This window comes from Oryzias melastigma, linkage group LG9 (genome assembly GCF_002922805.2).
Source record: "Oryzias melastigma strain HK-1 linkage group LG9, ASM292280v2, whole genome shotgun sequence".
In the NCBI taxonomy this organism is placed as follows: domain Eukaryota; kingdom Metazoa; phylum Chordata; class Actinopteri; order Beloniformes; family Adrianichthyidae; genus Oryzias; species Oryzias melastigma.
In genome coordinates, this window is record NC_050520.1 from 4796097 (window position 1) to 4812636 (window position 16540).

Here is a 16540-nt window from a genome sequence, read left to right on the forward strand (position 1 = left end):
ACAGCAGTTCACATTACACTTCTGATAAACCAACTGAATCAGATCCTACATCTGCGGCAGGGTTCAGAGTCTTTCCTATACAGTCAATGGTTCGGGCACAGTGATAACTGATCCAACAGGGGAACGTCCTAAGGGGCTTGGTTAACCACTTGTGAGAACAAAAAAAAGGAGAAACTTGTATGATTCGTGGCCAGTCCATGTCTGCTCCTTAAGAGAGACATTGGTTCAGTTCAGGGTGCTGCAGGTAAACTAATTCACTGTATAACCAGGGGTGAAAGTAAGCCAGAGTGGTCTGGAGCGCCTTTCCGGTAAAAGAATTGAAGGTGGAGGAGCCCGGTGCCGTGTTGGTGGAGCAAAAAGCAAAAAGAAAAATGAGATGCTTGAAAAAAAGCTGAGGAATTTTCAATATTCAAGAATTTTCTGAAAATCACAAAAGTAAAATGTAAAGAACAAAAGAGATACAAGAGGAGGTGGTACCCGTGTTTGAAGGGGCTAGAGAAAAAAGACAATGAAAATTTCACTGGTACTGGCTTCGCAATTTTGACCAAAATTGCACCTGGAGTTCCATGGAACATGCAAGACATGGTGGACACAGTGCACCACATCAGAAAGAGAGTGATCATCCAGTTTGTGAAGAGAGAATGCAGGGATACAATTTTAAAATTTCCAAAAACTGTGAAGCTTGGAAGAAAAAATACATGTTTTCTAGAGGATCTGATCCAGGATGACCGAGAGGCACGGAGGCCGCTGTGGCCGCAGGTGAAGGAGGCTCGGGAGTAGAAAAAGAGGACATTATTCAGAGGACCATTCACCTTTACTGAAAACACTCAGATCTTTTGCTTTTTTGAAGATAAAATGAGGGCTCCTCACATAAAACGGAAGAAAGTCGAGAGCTTAAGCTCTTTAAAAAAAGGGCCCTGAATCAGAAAAACGATTGTCCTCAAACCCAGGTCCTGCAGCCAAGTTTGTTCCAAGAACCGCACATTTGCAAAAGGAAAAAAAAAAAAAATAGAGGAGGCCACAGAACAGCCAATGACTGATTCTGGAAATCACTCTTTGATTGGACCAAAACTGCCCGAACCCACATAAGCTGGATATGAACGATGAGTCACTAAACACAACAGTAAATCTGATCAGGAGCACAATGAAGCAGGTAGTCTTTTAATATGTTGTTAATATTTAGAACTTTATTATGGTGCAAGTCGTTCTCACTCATTTTATTCATGCTTATGGCATCATCAGTTCCAGACTTCAAACCAGCGGAGAAGAAGGTTAAGCCACATCGCCGGATATGATTCAAGCCATTTTAGTCACATATTTATCCATGTTTACATTAAAATTGTCAATTAAAAATAAAAATCATCCCACAAAGAAAAACATTTCAGATTTTTGGCTTCTTAAAAGTGTCAAAGTTGAACATTGAATGTGTTTGTTTATTCGTCTTGCTGCTTTTCCAGTACTTGCTCCTCAAACTTCTTCTTGGTCTAAAAAAAAAGGAAAATGCAATATAAATAGATGCTTGTTCTATTTTTAAGGTCAGCATCTTTTAGTTGTGATTACCCTGAAGTTGGGCAGGCACTTTCCAAAGGCTTCAAGGATTAGGTCTTCCTTTTTCACAGACTTTTCAAAATCTTCAAAAGACAGCCTGCCGTCTTTGTCATAGTCCTGTTGAATCACAGGAAGCAATAGTGAAATAAATCTGCACACGTCAAAATAGTATTCCTACAATCATAGTGTGAAGAAGGCAGATGGAGGGCAACATCTCACCATCATTTTGAGGACGATTTCTATCAGTTCGTTCATCTCGTCCTCCTCATCTTGCTGCTCCATGGGGAGACTGTCCTTCAGCATGAGATAAATCTCGTCTTTTGTGATAAATCCGCTGCCTGTCAAGTCGTACACTTGAAAGCAGTCTGTAGCGGTAAGAAAAGAGTGGGTTTATTGGATGGATGAACATTTATATGTGAAGGAGAGCTGAAGATCAAAAAGGAACATGGTGTGGAGAACTTGCATTTAATCTGTTCATCCGGCGTTCCTCGAAGAAAGACAGACAGCCCCTGGATCCATTCCTCCACAGAGACAAAGCTATCATTGTCCTTATCAAATACCTTAAAAACTGAGAAAATTTGACCAAAAAAATCAGTAAACATTCAGATAAAGCTTTGTTTTCAACTGCTTAAATTAATTTCCTATTTTCACCGAGCAATTAAAAAATAAGTTAAAAAGTGAGGAAAATTTTAAAAAAGAATTTGAACGTAATATTAATAGTACCTCTATCCAAAATGAAGTCATCGGTCAACTCGAAGAGGTTGTGTAGGACGTCTTTGAACCTGTTTCTGTCCAGACCGGGAACAGAACTGTCAGGATGTTTCTCCGCCTCCAGAAGTGTGTTGAATTTCCGGATAAGACATTCGACCTCTTTCTTACTGACTACAAATGACAAAGCGGAAACTGGTAAACATTAGTTTTGGACTTGTTCATATACCGCAACATTTTGGACAAGTGTAATAAACATGCTGGAAAAAAATTATTCTTCATGGTGTTTCTTTTTGCTATAAGAACATTATTTTTAATTTTTCTTAAATATTGAAAATAAAACAATGTCTATTTACTCAATTAAACTTTTCTTTTGGTCAAATTACATATACATTCATGTAAATGTACCCACATAAACCCTCTTTTCATTTGTGAAATTAAAAAGAATGTAAATAATGTTAAAGTTATGAAAACTTGGAATTTAATTTATATATATATATACATCGAACTACTTGTTGAAAAATATAATTTAAATGTGGTATAACCATGATTTTATTTCTCATCGACTCTGTTCTTTCAATTTTTGTTCTGTTGATAGGTTGATATAAAGTTTTGCTCAAAAAAAAAGTTTGCTAATGTTGTGACATTTTTCGACTTTTTTATGGTCACACGACTGATTAAACATTTGAAAGAATTAAAAGTTATACTCACAGTGTTCCACTTTTTGTGAGATTGTTTCCGCGAGGGCCTGCATCACTTTTTTATTCGTAGACGACATCCTTGCTTGAAATGGTGATGAAGAGTTCGGTTTAAACTGCTTCACCATGACAACACGTATAAACCTCTGACGTCACCACGTCGGGTCGAACGATTCCAGAGGAGGGAATTAGATTAAACATGTAAATCAATTCTAAAAGCACACTATATTATACAATGTCGTTGTCGGGAAATATCAATTTTTTTAGTCAAGCTTAGAATTTTTCCACAAAGCCAGAACAATTGGCCACACTTTATTTTGAAGGAAAATCAGTTCCTGTTTTCGGTAGGAGACTTTATTTTGAAGGAAAGTCGTTTCCCGTTTTGGGTGGAAGGCTCACACTGCCCTCTGCTGGAGGGCACGGGAATGCACGTGTAATTTCTCTGGATATCATGTTTATCTGGTGGATATTTAAAATAGTAAATTATAGAAGTTCATTTCATTTGAACAAATATGTTAAAGCCACCATTAGAAACCTAAAAAAAATATTAATATTATTGTTTTGCTTTTTTCATGTAGTGGAGGACAATACATCACAAACACAGACGTGACCACATAAATGTGACCTCAGTTGTAAAGGATTGTAAATCAATGAAAGAGCATTTTGATGTTAGCTTTCATTATTTTCTCAAGGATTCTGCTCTGAGAAACCAATGACTGAATGTATTGGTCACAGCAATGTCAATAAACATTAGATAATTAGATAAAAGCGTCTTTGGTGAACTGGAAGGAGAAAGCATCAGGTTTTTGGAGGAAGTTCTGTCCATGAAGATCTTCACTTCCTCGTCCAAGCTGACATCCGGATCACGGCTGGACATTACCAATATTGCTTGACATTTTCATGAAATAGCGGTGAAGATTTACCCTAAATTTCAGAAAAATAAGTTATCCGAAATTTAATGCAAACTTCAATGCAAGAATTGAATTTTTATTAAATATTGACATGTTTAATTACACACTTAATATTTTTGTGATTATTTTAAATAAATCCATGTCATGACTGATCACCTGGTTCAGGTGTCTCCATCCAAAAAGAACATGACAGAGCAGGGTAGGTTGGAAAACATGCAGGACGGTTGGTGGCCCTCGAGGACCAGGGTTGCCTACCCCTGCTCTAGAACATCAGATTATTTTTATGTCACTCTGCATTTTGGATTTGGCGAAAAGTTCATCACATTTGATCACTGGACTCCCAATGATTATCACACTTTGGTCAATCCAGACGATCAGATTAATATAAAAACCGTACGGAAGTTTTAATAGTAGATATTCTTTATTCAGCTATTTAGGTTAGTTTTTCTCCCAAGTATGTCAGTCACATCTTTGAGCAGCTGAACTTTGACACCTACGTTTGTAATGATCAAAATGTATCGAGTGAGTTCAGTAATATTACAGGAGTTCAGTTTACTGAATGAAATCCAATAAAAGACGAAAATTATTTTTTTTCCTGAATTTTTTTTGTTTTTTAATAAATATAGTCTGGAAATTGTTTTATTTTGAAAATCCTTTCCATTCTCCTGGATGTAATACATCATGTGGCCACCAGAGGGCAGCAACCATAGATAATTTTCTATTTTTCAGAATAAATGTCAACATTAAACTTTTTACATGTTTAACAGCCCTGAAAAACAAAACCTTCAGAACAGATGTTCCTGGACTCTACGGCTGGTTCATGAGGAACTGAACCAGAAGCTTGATGACGCCGTCGTCCAGACCCAGCACCTCTCCGTCCTCCACGGTCTGGAAGAGCCGCTGGCTTTGGCTGCCCCACAGAAGGTTCTTCCTGGGGTTGTTAGCGTCCGTTTCCACAGAGAGGGCCACAGTGTTCAGCTGGTAGCAGAAGAAAGAAAAGAAGTGACCGTCTGTGATCACAGCCTGCGACACAAAGGGCCTGCAAACGTCCTCGTGGTTCCAGAAACCTGCACAAAGATGAAAAGGAAGCGATCAGCAGCAGTTCAATCCTCAACTGACTTTCAGGACCGGAGAAACTAAACCCCCATGGTGGAAGTGGCAGGAAGAGGCGTCTCCTGCACGGAGAACTTACCCTGGTACGCGGCCTGAGCTCCAGTCCAGGAGAAAAGGCTGGCAATGGCGTTGGCTCTCAGGAAGATCTCCACCTGTTCAGACTGCTGCTGCTTCATCATCCGGTCTCTGTGGTACCGGTCGGGTACCAAATGGAACTGAGTGTGACCGTAGCATGCTGGGTCAGGCAGCTTTGCACCTGTTAACACGACCAAGAAGAAATTCAAAATCTGACCTGATGCAACAAAAACTTCCAGAACTTCACCAGAACCTTTGGGTCAGACTCAGCTAGAAATGTCTTTGGGTTGAAGACATAAAGCAGCTGAGAACATTAACAGGTTGGATGGTGGTTTTGTTGTAAAGACGATCTGATTATTTATCAAACCAGCCAGCAGGTACCTCTGATCTGGTTTAGTTTTTCCTGTCTTAAGGTGAAAATAACCCTTAGTTATAACCAGAAGAAAGCAGGCACACTTGCTGCATTCTGGCGCCCCCTGGTGACCAGAAGGGTCTAACTTCAGTTGCCTTAAACAGCATCATTATTTTTTTGTTTGTTACCTGTGAAGATGTTGTTGTCGTACTGTCTCCTGAAGAGGGGCATCAGGTTTGGAGCCTGAAGAACCACGGGAACGTCAGCCGTGTAAGACGCCTCCATTGGATTAAACTTTAAAGGAACAAAAATGCTTTTATTGGCTGATAAGAGTTCAGTCTGTAGCTTTTGTCTGCTTTTATTTGAGATGATTCTCCGAAAGTTTAATTTCATTTAGAATTGAAATGGTGATTATTCATTTTCAACACACTCCTGCACTTTTGCTCACATTTGTTCATGGAGGCATTTCTCTTTTTTCTCCACAAACTTGGGAACTTTCTTTTTGTCTGATGGGATTATGTTCTGATGTCATCACCTGTGAGCGTGGCTGTTACCTGTGGCAGTTGCTGAGTTATCCTGATCTGGCTGTTAGGGTTGTCGTCAATCTGAAACCGGAGGGGCTCTAGCCGGCCCTTGCGGTGGCCCTTGGGGATAATTCTCTGCCCTCTCCGCCAGTAAAAGTTCACCTGTGGACTGAAATCTGACAGAAAACTAACATGAGACAAAACATTAAGTTAAAAAAAGTAAAAATAAACAGTGATGAAGAGAAAAACTAAAATTTGTATAAACCGATTCAGGAAATCAATTGAATCGCTGTACTTTAAAGCTAATTATTTTATTAATTTAATTTTTTTCTTTATTTTTCTTATTTAATGAAGGTTCAAGAAAGCAGTAGCTTAGCCAGAGAATTTACAGAAAGAACAACAATATAGTTCTCTCTTTTATTGCATCAAGGAGGGGGTAAAACTTTGCTCTTATTTTGAAAATCTTCTGCGTTTTAAAATCGAGATTGTTCGATTAAAACGGTGATGCGTTCACGTCCCGTAATTTCCCCTCGTTTACTCACCGAGACTGGAGGACAGGAGCAGCGGGTTGTGTTTTGCTAAACTGTAGGTTAGTTCAGTCACCAGGTTTTTGAGAAAAGGAGCCATCACTTGCTCCTGGTGTTTGTAAACGCCAGGTTGGCGCTTCTTGTTCATGTGCCAGTGGTGCTGCAGGATCACACGGGTGACCAGGGCGCGGATCTCCGCAAACGCATCACCGTCAATGCCCGGGATCTCTGTTTGATCCGCGGGCGAGGGAGAGCTCCCCTCTGCGGTGCCCAGAGTGAACTTCTCCGGTAAACCTGGGATGTACGCCGTCTTGGTGAAGTGCTGGTACCATCGATCCGCGTTCCGAGCGAAAGTCTGCGGATAGACCACAAATTTCCTCCGCTGGATGCGGGTGATGAGCGACAGTTTTTCCTCCACCGGAGAGGCGCGTATCTTCTGAACCCGCTCATCGATCTGCCGCAGCCGGGCGGATTTACTCTTAGCGGTAAGAGAAGCGACTACAGGCGGATACGCAGGCGTCGTGACGGCAGCCTCGGTGTGGACAAACCGCTGGTTCCTAAGCAAGCTTTTGGGGAACAACAAGGGCAGCTTGCAGCGGGTCGCCATGTTTCTCGAGTTTGTTCTTCCGGGTCACTGACCCTTAAACTGACTGTATTTCTTCATAGCGCCACCATCTGTTGGGAAAACATGTACTTGTTATGCGTTTAATAAAATTAATTTGTACTTTCTGATAATTTAATGATTAAATTGTTCTTTTCATGGTCCTTTAAATTTAGAATAGATAACTTTAAGGTGTTTAGAAGTGGTAAAAAACATGTTGAAGGCCGTTAAACATGGCTGCTCTTGAACATACCCCCAATACACATACGTCATATATGTCCACTTTGTGTTGTTGAGATAGCGTCGTAAATTTCGATTTCAGAAACCTTAACGTGTCGTTTCCAATACCTAAGATATGTTTTATGATAAAAATAATTAAAATAAATTATAAAATTTTTCACTTTTTTTTTTAAATTAACTGTAGAAAATGTACACGGTTCTAAAGGCATGTTCCATTATGGAACGTGAATTTTAAATATGTACGTGATGTCTTTGAAGGCAGCATCAACCCAAGCTCTAAAGCTATGGTCAAGAGAGAAGTTTGTGCCTAAATTGCCGTGTTTTTGTCCCCCAAAATAACCTTTACGGTTTGAGTGGAGGGGTTTTTAAAGTAAAATAATCTGCCATGAGTTTGTGTAATGTTTTACGAGCACAGATTGGGTGCAGAGCGCTTCAGCTCATCCGTGTCCACCGTGTTTGCCAAGCTAAGGTTAGCTGCTCTAAAAACTAACCTGTTTCTGATCTTTGTTGTTGTTGTTTGTCATCTTTCTAGCTGCGTGGGAAACCCGTGCTGTGCACCCAGTGGGGGAAAAAACACTGCAGTGATGCATTTCTCAATATTATTTTACCTTTTTTTTTTCTATTTTTAGAAAACTCTTTGCACAAAAAGCGATGAGGTGAAACTTGCAGAGGAGGCAAGCAAAAGAGTCCCAGCTCAAACAATCTTCTCCAAAGTGATTGACAAAAGCATTCCTGCAGATATTATTTATGAGGACGAAAAGGTAAGTTATTGTACCAGTAACGCATCTGATATCATCAAATAAATCTGAATAGTCACTCTTAAATGTTTATTTTAGTGTTTGGCGTTCAGAGACATCAGCCCACAGGCGCCCGTCCACTTCCTGGTCATTCCCAGGACCCCTATCCCACGAATAAGTGCAGCTGAAGATACTGATGCTGAGGTAACCTGATTTAGGTCTTGGTTTTATCTAGTTAGATTTGAAATCTTCATTTATGTTTTAAACATTCAGACATTCTGAGCCTCAGGCTTGTTGCTTTACTCTTAAGATTGTTGCATTGAAGTTTAAGCAGTTTTTTTAGATCAGGATTAGCTGTGAAGCTTCATACACACTGACGATTTCACTCGCGTTCAAGAACGTGTTAAACACATCCATGTTGTTCACAGTGGACAAGCAGGGAGGGACTACTTCTTCTTTTTCTACTGTTGCAAATCTCACAATTTGGGGACATAGTGGAAACTGTTTGTCTACTAGTCTCTTTCTGACTGTTGAATCATGACCTCTGACCTAAATTGAGTCAAATGAGTCCTGACCTTTTTTCTCATCTCCATCTTCTTCTTCCTTTAGTGACACACAAATAGTGTTGTAAAGTTACTCCGATATGTGCAGATTCAGACTTCTGGTGTTATGAACTCTTGTTAAATAATCAAAACTAACAGCAAGTGTGTCTATTTGTTTGTCTTAACATAAATAAGACCTTCAAAGGCGTTTAAAAAAAAAGTTTTTTCAAGCTATTTTAATGAGAATTAAATGGCTCAGACTGTTTTTCTAGCACTCTTCCTCTCATTCATCTCGTCAATCTGGTCAGTTAAAGGAGAACGATCTTCTGAGATGAGCAGCATCTGGCCTTAGGGCTGTTGTGATGATTTTTTAAATTTCCCACATTAAGGTTTACTTATGAATTAATTTCTTTTTTTCACTTATTTCAATCGTTTTCCTCATAGGGATTCTCCACACCAGTAGCTGTGTTTCCATGGACACAAGTAATCGTAGTAAACACTTGATCAGAATAAAAATGCTTCATGATGTAAACACGCCATTCAGAATACTTTGACCCGATTGAACTCATGTGGATCAGAACTTACTTCTGATCGAGATGGATGGGTTATACCGATTGTTTATCCGATTGTGGTAAATGTAAACAATTTATTTTGATTGTGGGTCATTACTGCTCTGGATTTGTCATCATGCACAGACGTTGTGTGCTCAAAAAGCTGCTTTGGAGCGTGAACAGGATTAGATGGCTCCATATTTCTGACCGTATCTCAGTGCAGAGCAGCCGTGTCCATGAGCAGGGGAAGAAGCTTTGCTATGGTGTCCGAATTTGAGCAAATTTACGTTCATCCAAGATGCACATTGCTGCATTGTCCGCATAAGTTTTAAGTTCATCTAAGGCTAACTATTGTTGTTATTACGTATTAACCTAAATTCTAGTTTGACTTTTATCAGACTGATCCTTAACATGTTCTGATGAGGACATGTAGAAAGGATCTCTTCTTTAATTTAATTAACTTAAATATTATGTTTATAAAGTACATTTTAAAACTTAAAATGCTTGGTTTTATATGAGCACCTCATAAAACTATGTTTTTTTTTAAATAAAACTTTAGAAGTCTTTAGGATTTCCATGTATATGCAAACAAAATAAGAGGCAGAGCCTTCAACTGTCAGGCGTTTGTGTAAATATATTACTTATACAAAAACCAGGAAGTAGGCCAACAGTCCCGCCCACAACCCAGAGGTGAATTTCAAGTCAACTCCTTCAGAAATATGTCCACAGGTTGTTGAATTTTGGCTAAAAACAGCAAAATCATAATTAAAAGAGCACTGGGAACACTTTAAAAATAGACCAAAAGATGATCGAAGTGGAGTTTTAAGCTAAATTAAATATATTGTGCTTTAACATTTGTTTTGCTAACTGGGTCATTCATATGTGAGAAATATGTAAGAAGTGATCATGTTAAGAAGAAAGGGAAACTTTGACAGACTGGTAGAAGAATCACACAGCAGCAATTTTCCAGAAAAACAGGTCGAACGTCTTTCGTAAGACCTGCTCGTTTTAGGACTTTAAAAATAGATTGAAGCTGATTTTTTTTTTTTTTCCAAAGGTCATGTTTGCTCTTCCTTTAAATATAGTTTGTTTTCACAGATATGCAAGTTCAGACAGCTTTATGTGTGTCACCGTCCAGAGTGACGGGGTTCACTGATGCTTTGAATCAGTGTCGTCCCGTTTCCGTAGTTCTCAGGTCCAACATGAGGTCAGCACAGTTTCCTCCAAAGTCCAGATGTCGTCACAGAGAGGATCCAGTCCAGTTCTGCTTTTGATCAAACTCACAGAACCAGAGAAGCGGACTCTTACGCCTCTCGTCTCCCGTCTTTCAGCTGCTGGGACATCTGCTGGTTGTCGCTAAAAACATGGCGAAGCAGGAATCTCTGAGTGACGGGTACCGAGTGGGTGAGCCCTTCCATCCGTTCTCCATGTTTTAACCCTGCGGTGACGACGTCTGACGGCTCTCCTGAATTTTTTTAGTGATCAATGACGGGAAGCACGGCGCCCAGTCGGTCTACCACCTCCACGTCCACGTTCTGGGGGGCAGACAGATGACGTGGCCTCCAGGATGACTCTCACTTCCAGACGCCTCTCTTTTAAGATGTCACTGGAGCGTCAAATTGTGAAGAAAAAAATGTAAAAATGCAAAAGTGAAAATAAATCCAGCTGCAAATGAAGACGGTCTTTCTTTTCCAACACATTTCAATACTTAACAGCAAGCAACAACAATGTCAATCAACAGTAAGAAAATGGGTTTATGCTGCATTTTCTCTATTTTTGACTTAAATTATGTTGTTAAAGATGTTTAGATATTATAAGGCCTAAAAGGTCAAAGGTTATGTGCACTTAGAGCTGCAACAAAAATGGCTGTGGTTGTTGACTTTTAATTGTTTTTTAACCAGTTGATCCAATTTTATTTTTAGCTCCAGTGTTTTTGATACTAAATGAAAATATTACATTTTTTTGTGAGATCAAATAACAACAATAATAAAGATTTATTGATGCTGGTCTTTTATTAAAAAAGAAAGTCTAACTTCGTTCTCAAACCTCATGTTTGCTTTCAACTTTCTCCGTTCTTTCGCATTTGCGGTAGATTCATAATCATTTTTTGATGCATTACTTTGAGAATGCTGTTTATTTGCTTCTTCAGAATCATTGACAGTTCAAATTTCTCTACCATAAATTCCTGCTTCAAACATCAGAAGGAAAGTGTCAGGTTACCATACAAATCAGGTGACTAATTTAATTAAATAAGTACAATTTCATTTAAAATGCTTACATTGATACAAAAATAAACTTCATATTTGCTATAAACAAAAATAAGGAAAAATATTGAGGAACTTCCATGAAAAGATTCATTTATAAGTTGATTTTAAAGAGAAAAAAGAACAAGAAAATATATAACTAGCAAAAAAATTACAAAAATTTGTTGATTTTTTTTCTTTACATGCATGAATATGAAAACATTTTTGTGTTCCAGACACTACACACTTGTCTGGCCTGGCTCCAAGCTAAAACCTTTGTCACTATAATTAGGGGCAGCAACCAGATCTTCAGTTTCTGCAACAATAAGTCTTTTAATTTGAAAACTGGAACATCGTGCATCATTACAGAAAAAAGCCCAGAGCTCTTATGAACCCCTCCACTGTGATAAAATACCAACTCAAGGAAAAGTTCAGTCAACACCTTTATGTCACGGAGGTTAGTTGTTGTCTTGGTTTATTTTGTTTTGTTAGGTAAGTTTTGGGTTTTTGTTAGGTAGTTTTGGTGATTATTTAAGCCTTGGTCCACTCTGAAGACCAAAGACCTCTGAAGAAATACTCCAGCTGTGTGCTGTGACTGGGAAATCATTTTTATGTTGCGTCCTTTTTGGGCCACTATGGGGGGGAATTGGGGACATAACAAATATTGGGGGCTCGTCCGGGATTTGAAATAGTTACCTCTTGTTACCCCAAGCGAGAATCAAACCCCTGGACAACTTTGTGCTGTGTTGAAAGTGAGGCATGTGGAGGAAACGCAGAAACCTGCCAGGTCTTTTTAAAAAAAAACTTTATTGTCCAAAACACATAGTACAACAATGCACGATAGGTACAATGAGAATGCCAGGCGGCATAGACATTACAAAAAAACATTGCAAAGCATACATTACAAAACATTTATTACAATAAATAGGCAATATTTAAAGATAGACAACTTTCACAAATATGTGCATATTTTGTTGATACTTTTGGAGATAGTAAGTAAATACGATTCTTATTAACTTAAAATCTTTGTTTTTTTAAGCTATTTTGACTAATTTAGGGTGAAGAATATGAATGCAAAATTTCACCTTTACTTTCTTGATTGTCATACTTGCAGCTGCAAAACTTTTTATTTATTTTTTTACACTGAGGTTTTAAAGGTTACAGGCCTGCCAGCGGTGTGTGGCCAAATTCTTGAAACAACAAAGAACGTTTTTGGAGTCTGTAGGCGTTTCCAACTGAGTGGCAGAACTGGCAATTCTCAAATGTCACCTCAGGCAAAGCTTTTGGCTTGATGACAAAAAACAAATGGAATAAATAAGGGAAGGCAGTTGGTATTCATACAGTGAGTGGGTCAATGGCCTGACAAGAACTCACAGAACTAAAACACACGAAACATGAGACAGGAGGGAACAATCAAAGACCGAGCTGCAAGGTCAAACAAAAGGGGAAACAAAGGCTGTTATAAAAACAAACCAGAAGAACACCTGAACCAGACTGCCAAGCTTGACAACATTTCAGTTTGAGGAACTTGGTCACGCGCGTGGAACTGTTCTGCAAAGCCGCACATCTACCTGCGCCAGCCCAGCCCCTTAGGTAAGCCAAAAACGACCCACTGTGGGGGGACTGCTTCTGGAGAAGCAGAGCGCATCTGCTGCCGTCCGTGACCTCACCCGCGCGCCCCTCCGCTCACGTGATCGCGCGCGCGCCTCCTTATCAAGGCACTTCAGGGATGAGAAGCTCTCCAAGCGCGCGAGGAACGCAAACAGCATTTCTTTAACCAAAACGTATAGATCGTCGCAGACAACGAGCCGTTTCAAATATTAACGACCTGATGAGAGACGAATAAAGCAAACAGAAGGCGGAACATCAACGCGCTGTCACCAAATTACGCACAAGCTGTCAAAAGAAGCGCTTCCCCCAAATGCTTGTGCGTAAAAGTGAGTAAAAATAAAATATACACCTGAAGTTCTGAGGAAAACTATCCTTAAGGGGACAAATCGTGTTTTAAAATATGTTTTTAAAAGAACTCAATAATTAGTTGATATGTTGGAGAAGTCTGTGAGCGCAGGAAAACTGTAAAACAGGTTACAAAAGTTTTACTTTCAGTTTTGCGGTGTGTTTTCTGTGGAGAGAAACGACTCACATAGATTTTTGGGTGCGTAATTCTTGATTTGTGAGCATAATTTTGGATTTGTGCCTGTGTAATTATTGATTTGTAACTCATACAATACATATTGTGCATAAAGTACAAACTAATGAAATAAAGCAAATTTATTTACACAATTTACACATGCACAAATTAAAATGACAACAGCTTAAAACTAAATAAATGCACAAATCTTTAAAAAATACGCACAAATTTGATGTGAGACTCTTTTCACGTCTCCAAGATTTGTGTGTAAATGATGCGTTTAGATGCTGCTAGAATGTGGGTCGTCCGAGTTTTCTTTTCAGATGCTTTAATCTTAAATTGTGAATAATATCTGGTGAAACTTGACATTTTCCCACTTTCGCACATCAGATTTGTGCCTAAATGTTAAAGATTTGTGTGTAGTTAGTTTCAAGCTGTTGTAATTTTATGCTGTGCAAATTTTATTTTGTATTTCTTTTCATTACATACTTTTGTACTTATGCACAAAATGTATTGTATGAGTTACAAATCAAGAATTTCGCACACACAAATCCAAAGTTACGCTACACACGTACAAATTGAGGTGAGTCTATTATCTGTCCGTATTTTCAGTTGGATATAATTCATATAACTAAGTAAAACATTTTTATTCAATACATTTTTCTAAAGACGCATTAGAATAGAAATGACAAAAATATAACTGCAACATTTCTCTTTAATTGGTTTGGCAAAGCAACAGCATTAGTTTGTTTTCAACTTTTGAATGGTATCACACTTACGATCTACATTCTTCTTTTACTTTAGATTTTATGCGTCAATGTTTGCCAAACCTGACCTCATTTTTGCCCAGAAGATCTTCACTTTGATAGAAGCTGGCATTTAAATACTTTTAAAGATCTAGATTTGGAGGCGCCTTTAAAAATGGCACCACATCATCTAAAAAGATAAAATTCCATTAAACCAAATGGCTTCTTGTGAATAGAAGACAAAACATAAACACAGAGAACACCCCTGGTAACGTTTGATTTTAGTGCTCCTGAAGAACAAGTAGAACGTGTTCTGATCGTAAATCACTGCTTTACTTCTGCAGAAAGGAGAAGCTGTTCTTCACGACTCTTATCTGCGGGTACACTCCACATGCACAAACTGATAACTTTATCTTGTTGTTTTCTGTCCACTCAAAACGGGTCTGTTAACCTTCATCAGTGAGAGGAAGCAGGGGTCAGCAACCTTTAACCTTTATTCATCTTCTTTTACACTATTTGAGTTATGACAGAGCTTTGTTTTCTATGTTTAGCAATTTTAGCTTTTTCAAGCTAGGGATTGCAAGTTCCTTTCAAAATAAAAGCCACCCTGTGTCACTGAAAATCCTCCTCCTGCAGCTGATTTACTTAAATAAAAATGCAAGTCAAACGTGGGATTTTCTATTATTATTATTTTAATTTTCTATTTTTATTTAACCATAAAGACAATTATATTCTCTGAACATCAGCCAGACCCTATTGTGCAGGAGAAGATGAGAATATGTGTTTTAATCTAATTCTAATAAATGATAAAAAGACAAACTTTTACCACAATTTTCTCAGTTATTTGACAAAATGTAAACATAAAAAAAATATCTAACTAAAAAAAAAAATCTCAAACCACAAATCTATTTTTTATTTAAACAATTAGCATTTTTCTTTAAAGCTATTGGCTATAATGGAGGAATAAAAGAGCCATGATCCTCCGGTTACAGAACGGTGCATGTAAAAAGTTTTTTATTTTTATTTATTTATTTTTAATCCTGTGTTTCTCAAAAAAAACACAATGAATTAATCTTGAACCACCTTTAATGTATTTTGGTTTAATCTAAGCCTTTTATGCACCATATAGTAGCATTAAGTGCATTAAGTGCATAGTTTTCACATTTTCTAATGATAAAAGCATATTTTTGCTCCTTATTGCCTCCTTCCTGTTTAACATTTATCTCAAAACAGATGTTCTTATGGATTTTTGTTTGTTTTGTACCTTCTTTGTCTCTTTTAGTCCTGTTTCTGTTTTTGTACTCGATTGTCTCATTCTGGTTGTGGCTCCTTCAATGAATTTGTTTCTGGTTACAAATCCTTTCATTTTTCATCAGTTAAATTATGATTTTACTTTCCACATTTCTCAATTTGATATTGAAAGTTATTCCTTTATAATAAAATTATTATGATTTAGCCTAACTGTTATGGTCTGGACTAAATCAGACTAAAATCTTGAGTTATTTAAAGAGAATTGGACTGTTAACTCTTATTTTTGCGGGGTTTGAGGTATATTTCATTCTTTGCATGGCACCTTGAGGCAGTATAAATAGGCACTGGTTATTGAACAGATTTTAATTGAGTACTTAGATGTGGTGAAGTCGTTTTCCTGACACAATCTCACTGCAAAAGTTTCAGTAATGAACCTCCTACTATAAAAAACTACTTTGTGAAAAGGATATCTAAAACGTTATGGAGCTTTTGTGAATAATCAAGTTGAAAATCTGATAACTGCAGCTGTAACTGTGCCTTATCAGAGAGTAAAGTGCATTCAAACCCCCGTTGGTGTTAAAGCGTTTGTTTGAATTCTGGTTTGGGACGAGTGCTTTATTGTGAAGGTCCTCTCTAACCATTCACTTCCCCCTGGGAGGAGCAGGTGTGGAGGGGGCAGTTGTGGTGTGAGCGGGTGGTATGATTCACTGGCCTTATTACAGTCAGAGTGAGGTAACTGTGTGTCACCACAGTTAAACTTTACTCCATATTTAGTAACAGAACATTGCTGACTCAGCTGAAAAATGATAAGGGAATTTTGGATAAAAAAAAAAAAAAAAAACACAAGCGCATCCTCAGATGTTCTAGATATGTTGAGGAGCTCTTCTTTTATGGGGCAAAGTCTCATCTGACAACTTATCTGATTGAATCCCTTCTCCATGGTGCACATTTGATAATGAAGAGCAAAATTTTAACTGATAAATGTTTTATCAACATTTTTTTAACCCCTCTGTGGGATCCATGAATGCCCCCCCCCCCCCTC

The 16540-nt window shown here is 38.2% G+C and overlaps 3 protein-coding genes across 5 annotated transcripts; 1 reads left to right on the top strand and 2 right to left on the bottom strand.

Moving 5' to 3' along the window:
• Positions 1-1167: 1167 nt before the first annotated feature.
• On the bottom strand, positions 1168-3120 carry LOC112148440 (EF-hand calcium-binding domain-containing protein 1). Of its 2 annotated transcripts, none has more exons than XM_024275564.2 (6): positions 2968-3120; positions 2272-2430; positions 2012-2116; positions 1768-1913; positions 1561-1665; positions 1168-1484 (listed from the first exon to the last, which is right to left on the bottom strand). In XM_024275564.2, exons 1-6 carry the CDS (start codon positions 3080-3082, stop codon positions 1434-1436), a joined length of 681 nt encoding a protein of 226 aa, XP_024131332.1. In that variant the 5' UTR covers positions 3083-3120; the 3' UTR covers positions 1168-1433. The 2 variants fall into 2 exon arrangements, with proteins under 2 accessions (XP_024131332.1, XP_024131331.1); XM_024275563.2 differs by having other exon boundaries at positions 2272-2451; positions 2968-3104.
• Positions 3121-4465: 1345 nt separating this feature from the next.
• On the bottom strand, positions 4466-7122 carry mrps30 (mitochondrial ribosomal protein S30). Its single transcript, XM_024275562.2, has 5 exons — positions 6472-7122; positions 5960-6105; positions 5594-5699; positions 5058-5234; positions 4466-4932 (listed from the first exon to the last, which is right to left on the bottom strand). The coding sequence occupies exons 1-5, from the start codon at positions 7061-7063 to the stop codon at positions 4673-4675; spliced, it is 1281 nt and encodes a 426-aa protein (XP_024131330.1). The 5' UTR covers positions 7064-7122; the 3' UTR covers positions 4466-4672.
• Positions 7123-7531: 409 nt separating this feature from the next.
• hint2 (histidine triad nucleotide binding protein 2) lies at positions 7532-10991 on the top strand. Of its 2 annotated transcripts, none has more exons than XM_024275566.2 (5): positions 7532-7766; positions 7927-8058; positions 8134-8238; positions 10459-10527; positions 10607-10991. In XM_024275566.2, exons 1-5 carry the CDS (start codon positions 7683-7685, stop codon positions 10607-10609), a joined length of 393 nt encoding a protein of 130 aa, XP_024131334.1. In that variant the 5' UTR covers positions 7532-7682; the 3' UTR covers positions 10610-10991. The 2 variants fall into 2 exon arrangements, with proteins under 2 accessions (XP_024131334.1, XP_024131333.1); XM_024275565.2 differs by having other exon boundaries at positions 7534-7766; positions 10459-10531; positions 10607-10803.
• The last annotated feature ends 5549 nt before the right edge of the window (positions 10992-16540 follow it).

Bases quoted from the DNA above. Each gene is read 5' to 3' on its own strand.
- LOC112148440 (XM_024275563.2), bottom strand. From the start codon at position 3,082: ATGGTGAAGCAGTTTAAACCGAACTCTTCATCACCATTTCAAGCAAGG. The intron at 1,914-2,011 runs GCAAGTTCTCCA...TTACCGCTACAG, and splicing joins GCCGGATGAACAGATTAAAT to ACTGCTTTCAAGTGTACGAC. The intron at 1,485-1,560 runs GTAATCACAACT...CTTTTTTTTTAG, and splicing joins AGTGCCTGCCCAACTTCAGG to ACCAAGAAGAAGTTTGAGGA.
- mrps30 (XM_024275562.2), bottom strand. From the start codon at position 7,063: ATGGCGACCCGCTGCAAGCTGCCCTTGTTGTTCCCCAAAAGCTTGCTT. The intron at 6,106-6,471 runs GTGAGTAAACGA...GTTTTCTGTCAG, and splicing joins GCTCCTGTCCTCCAGTCTCG to ATTTCAGTCCACAGGTGAAC. The intron at 5,235-5,593 runs GTAACAAACAAA...TCGTGTTAACAG, and splicing joins CGACAACAACATCTTCACAG to GTGCAAAGCTGCCTGACCCA.
- hint2 (XM_024275565.2), top strand. From the start codon at position 7,683: ATGAGTTTGTGTAATGTTTTACGAGCACAGATTGGGTGCAGAGCGCTT. The intron at 7,767-7,926 runs GTTAGCTGCTCT...TTCTATTTTTAG, and splicing joins ACCGTGTTTGCCAAGCTAAG to AAAACTCTTTGCACAAAAAG. The intron at 8,059-8,133 runs GTAAGTTATTGT...TGTTTATTTTAG, and splicing joins TTATTTATGAGGACGAAAAG to TGTTTGGCGTTCAGAGACAT.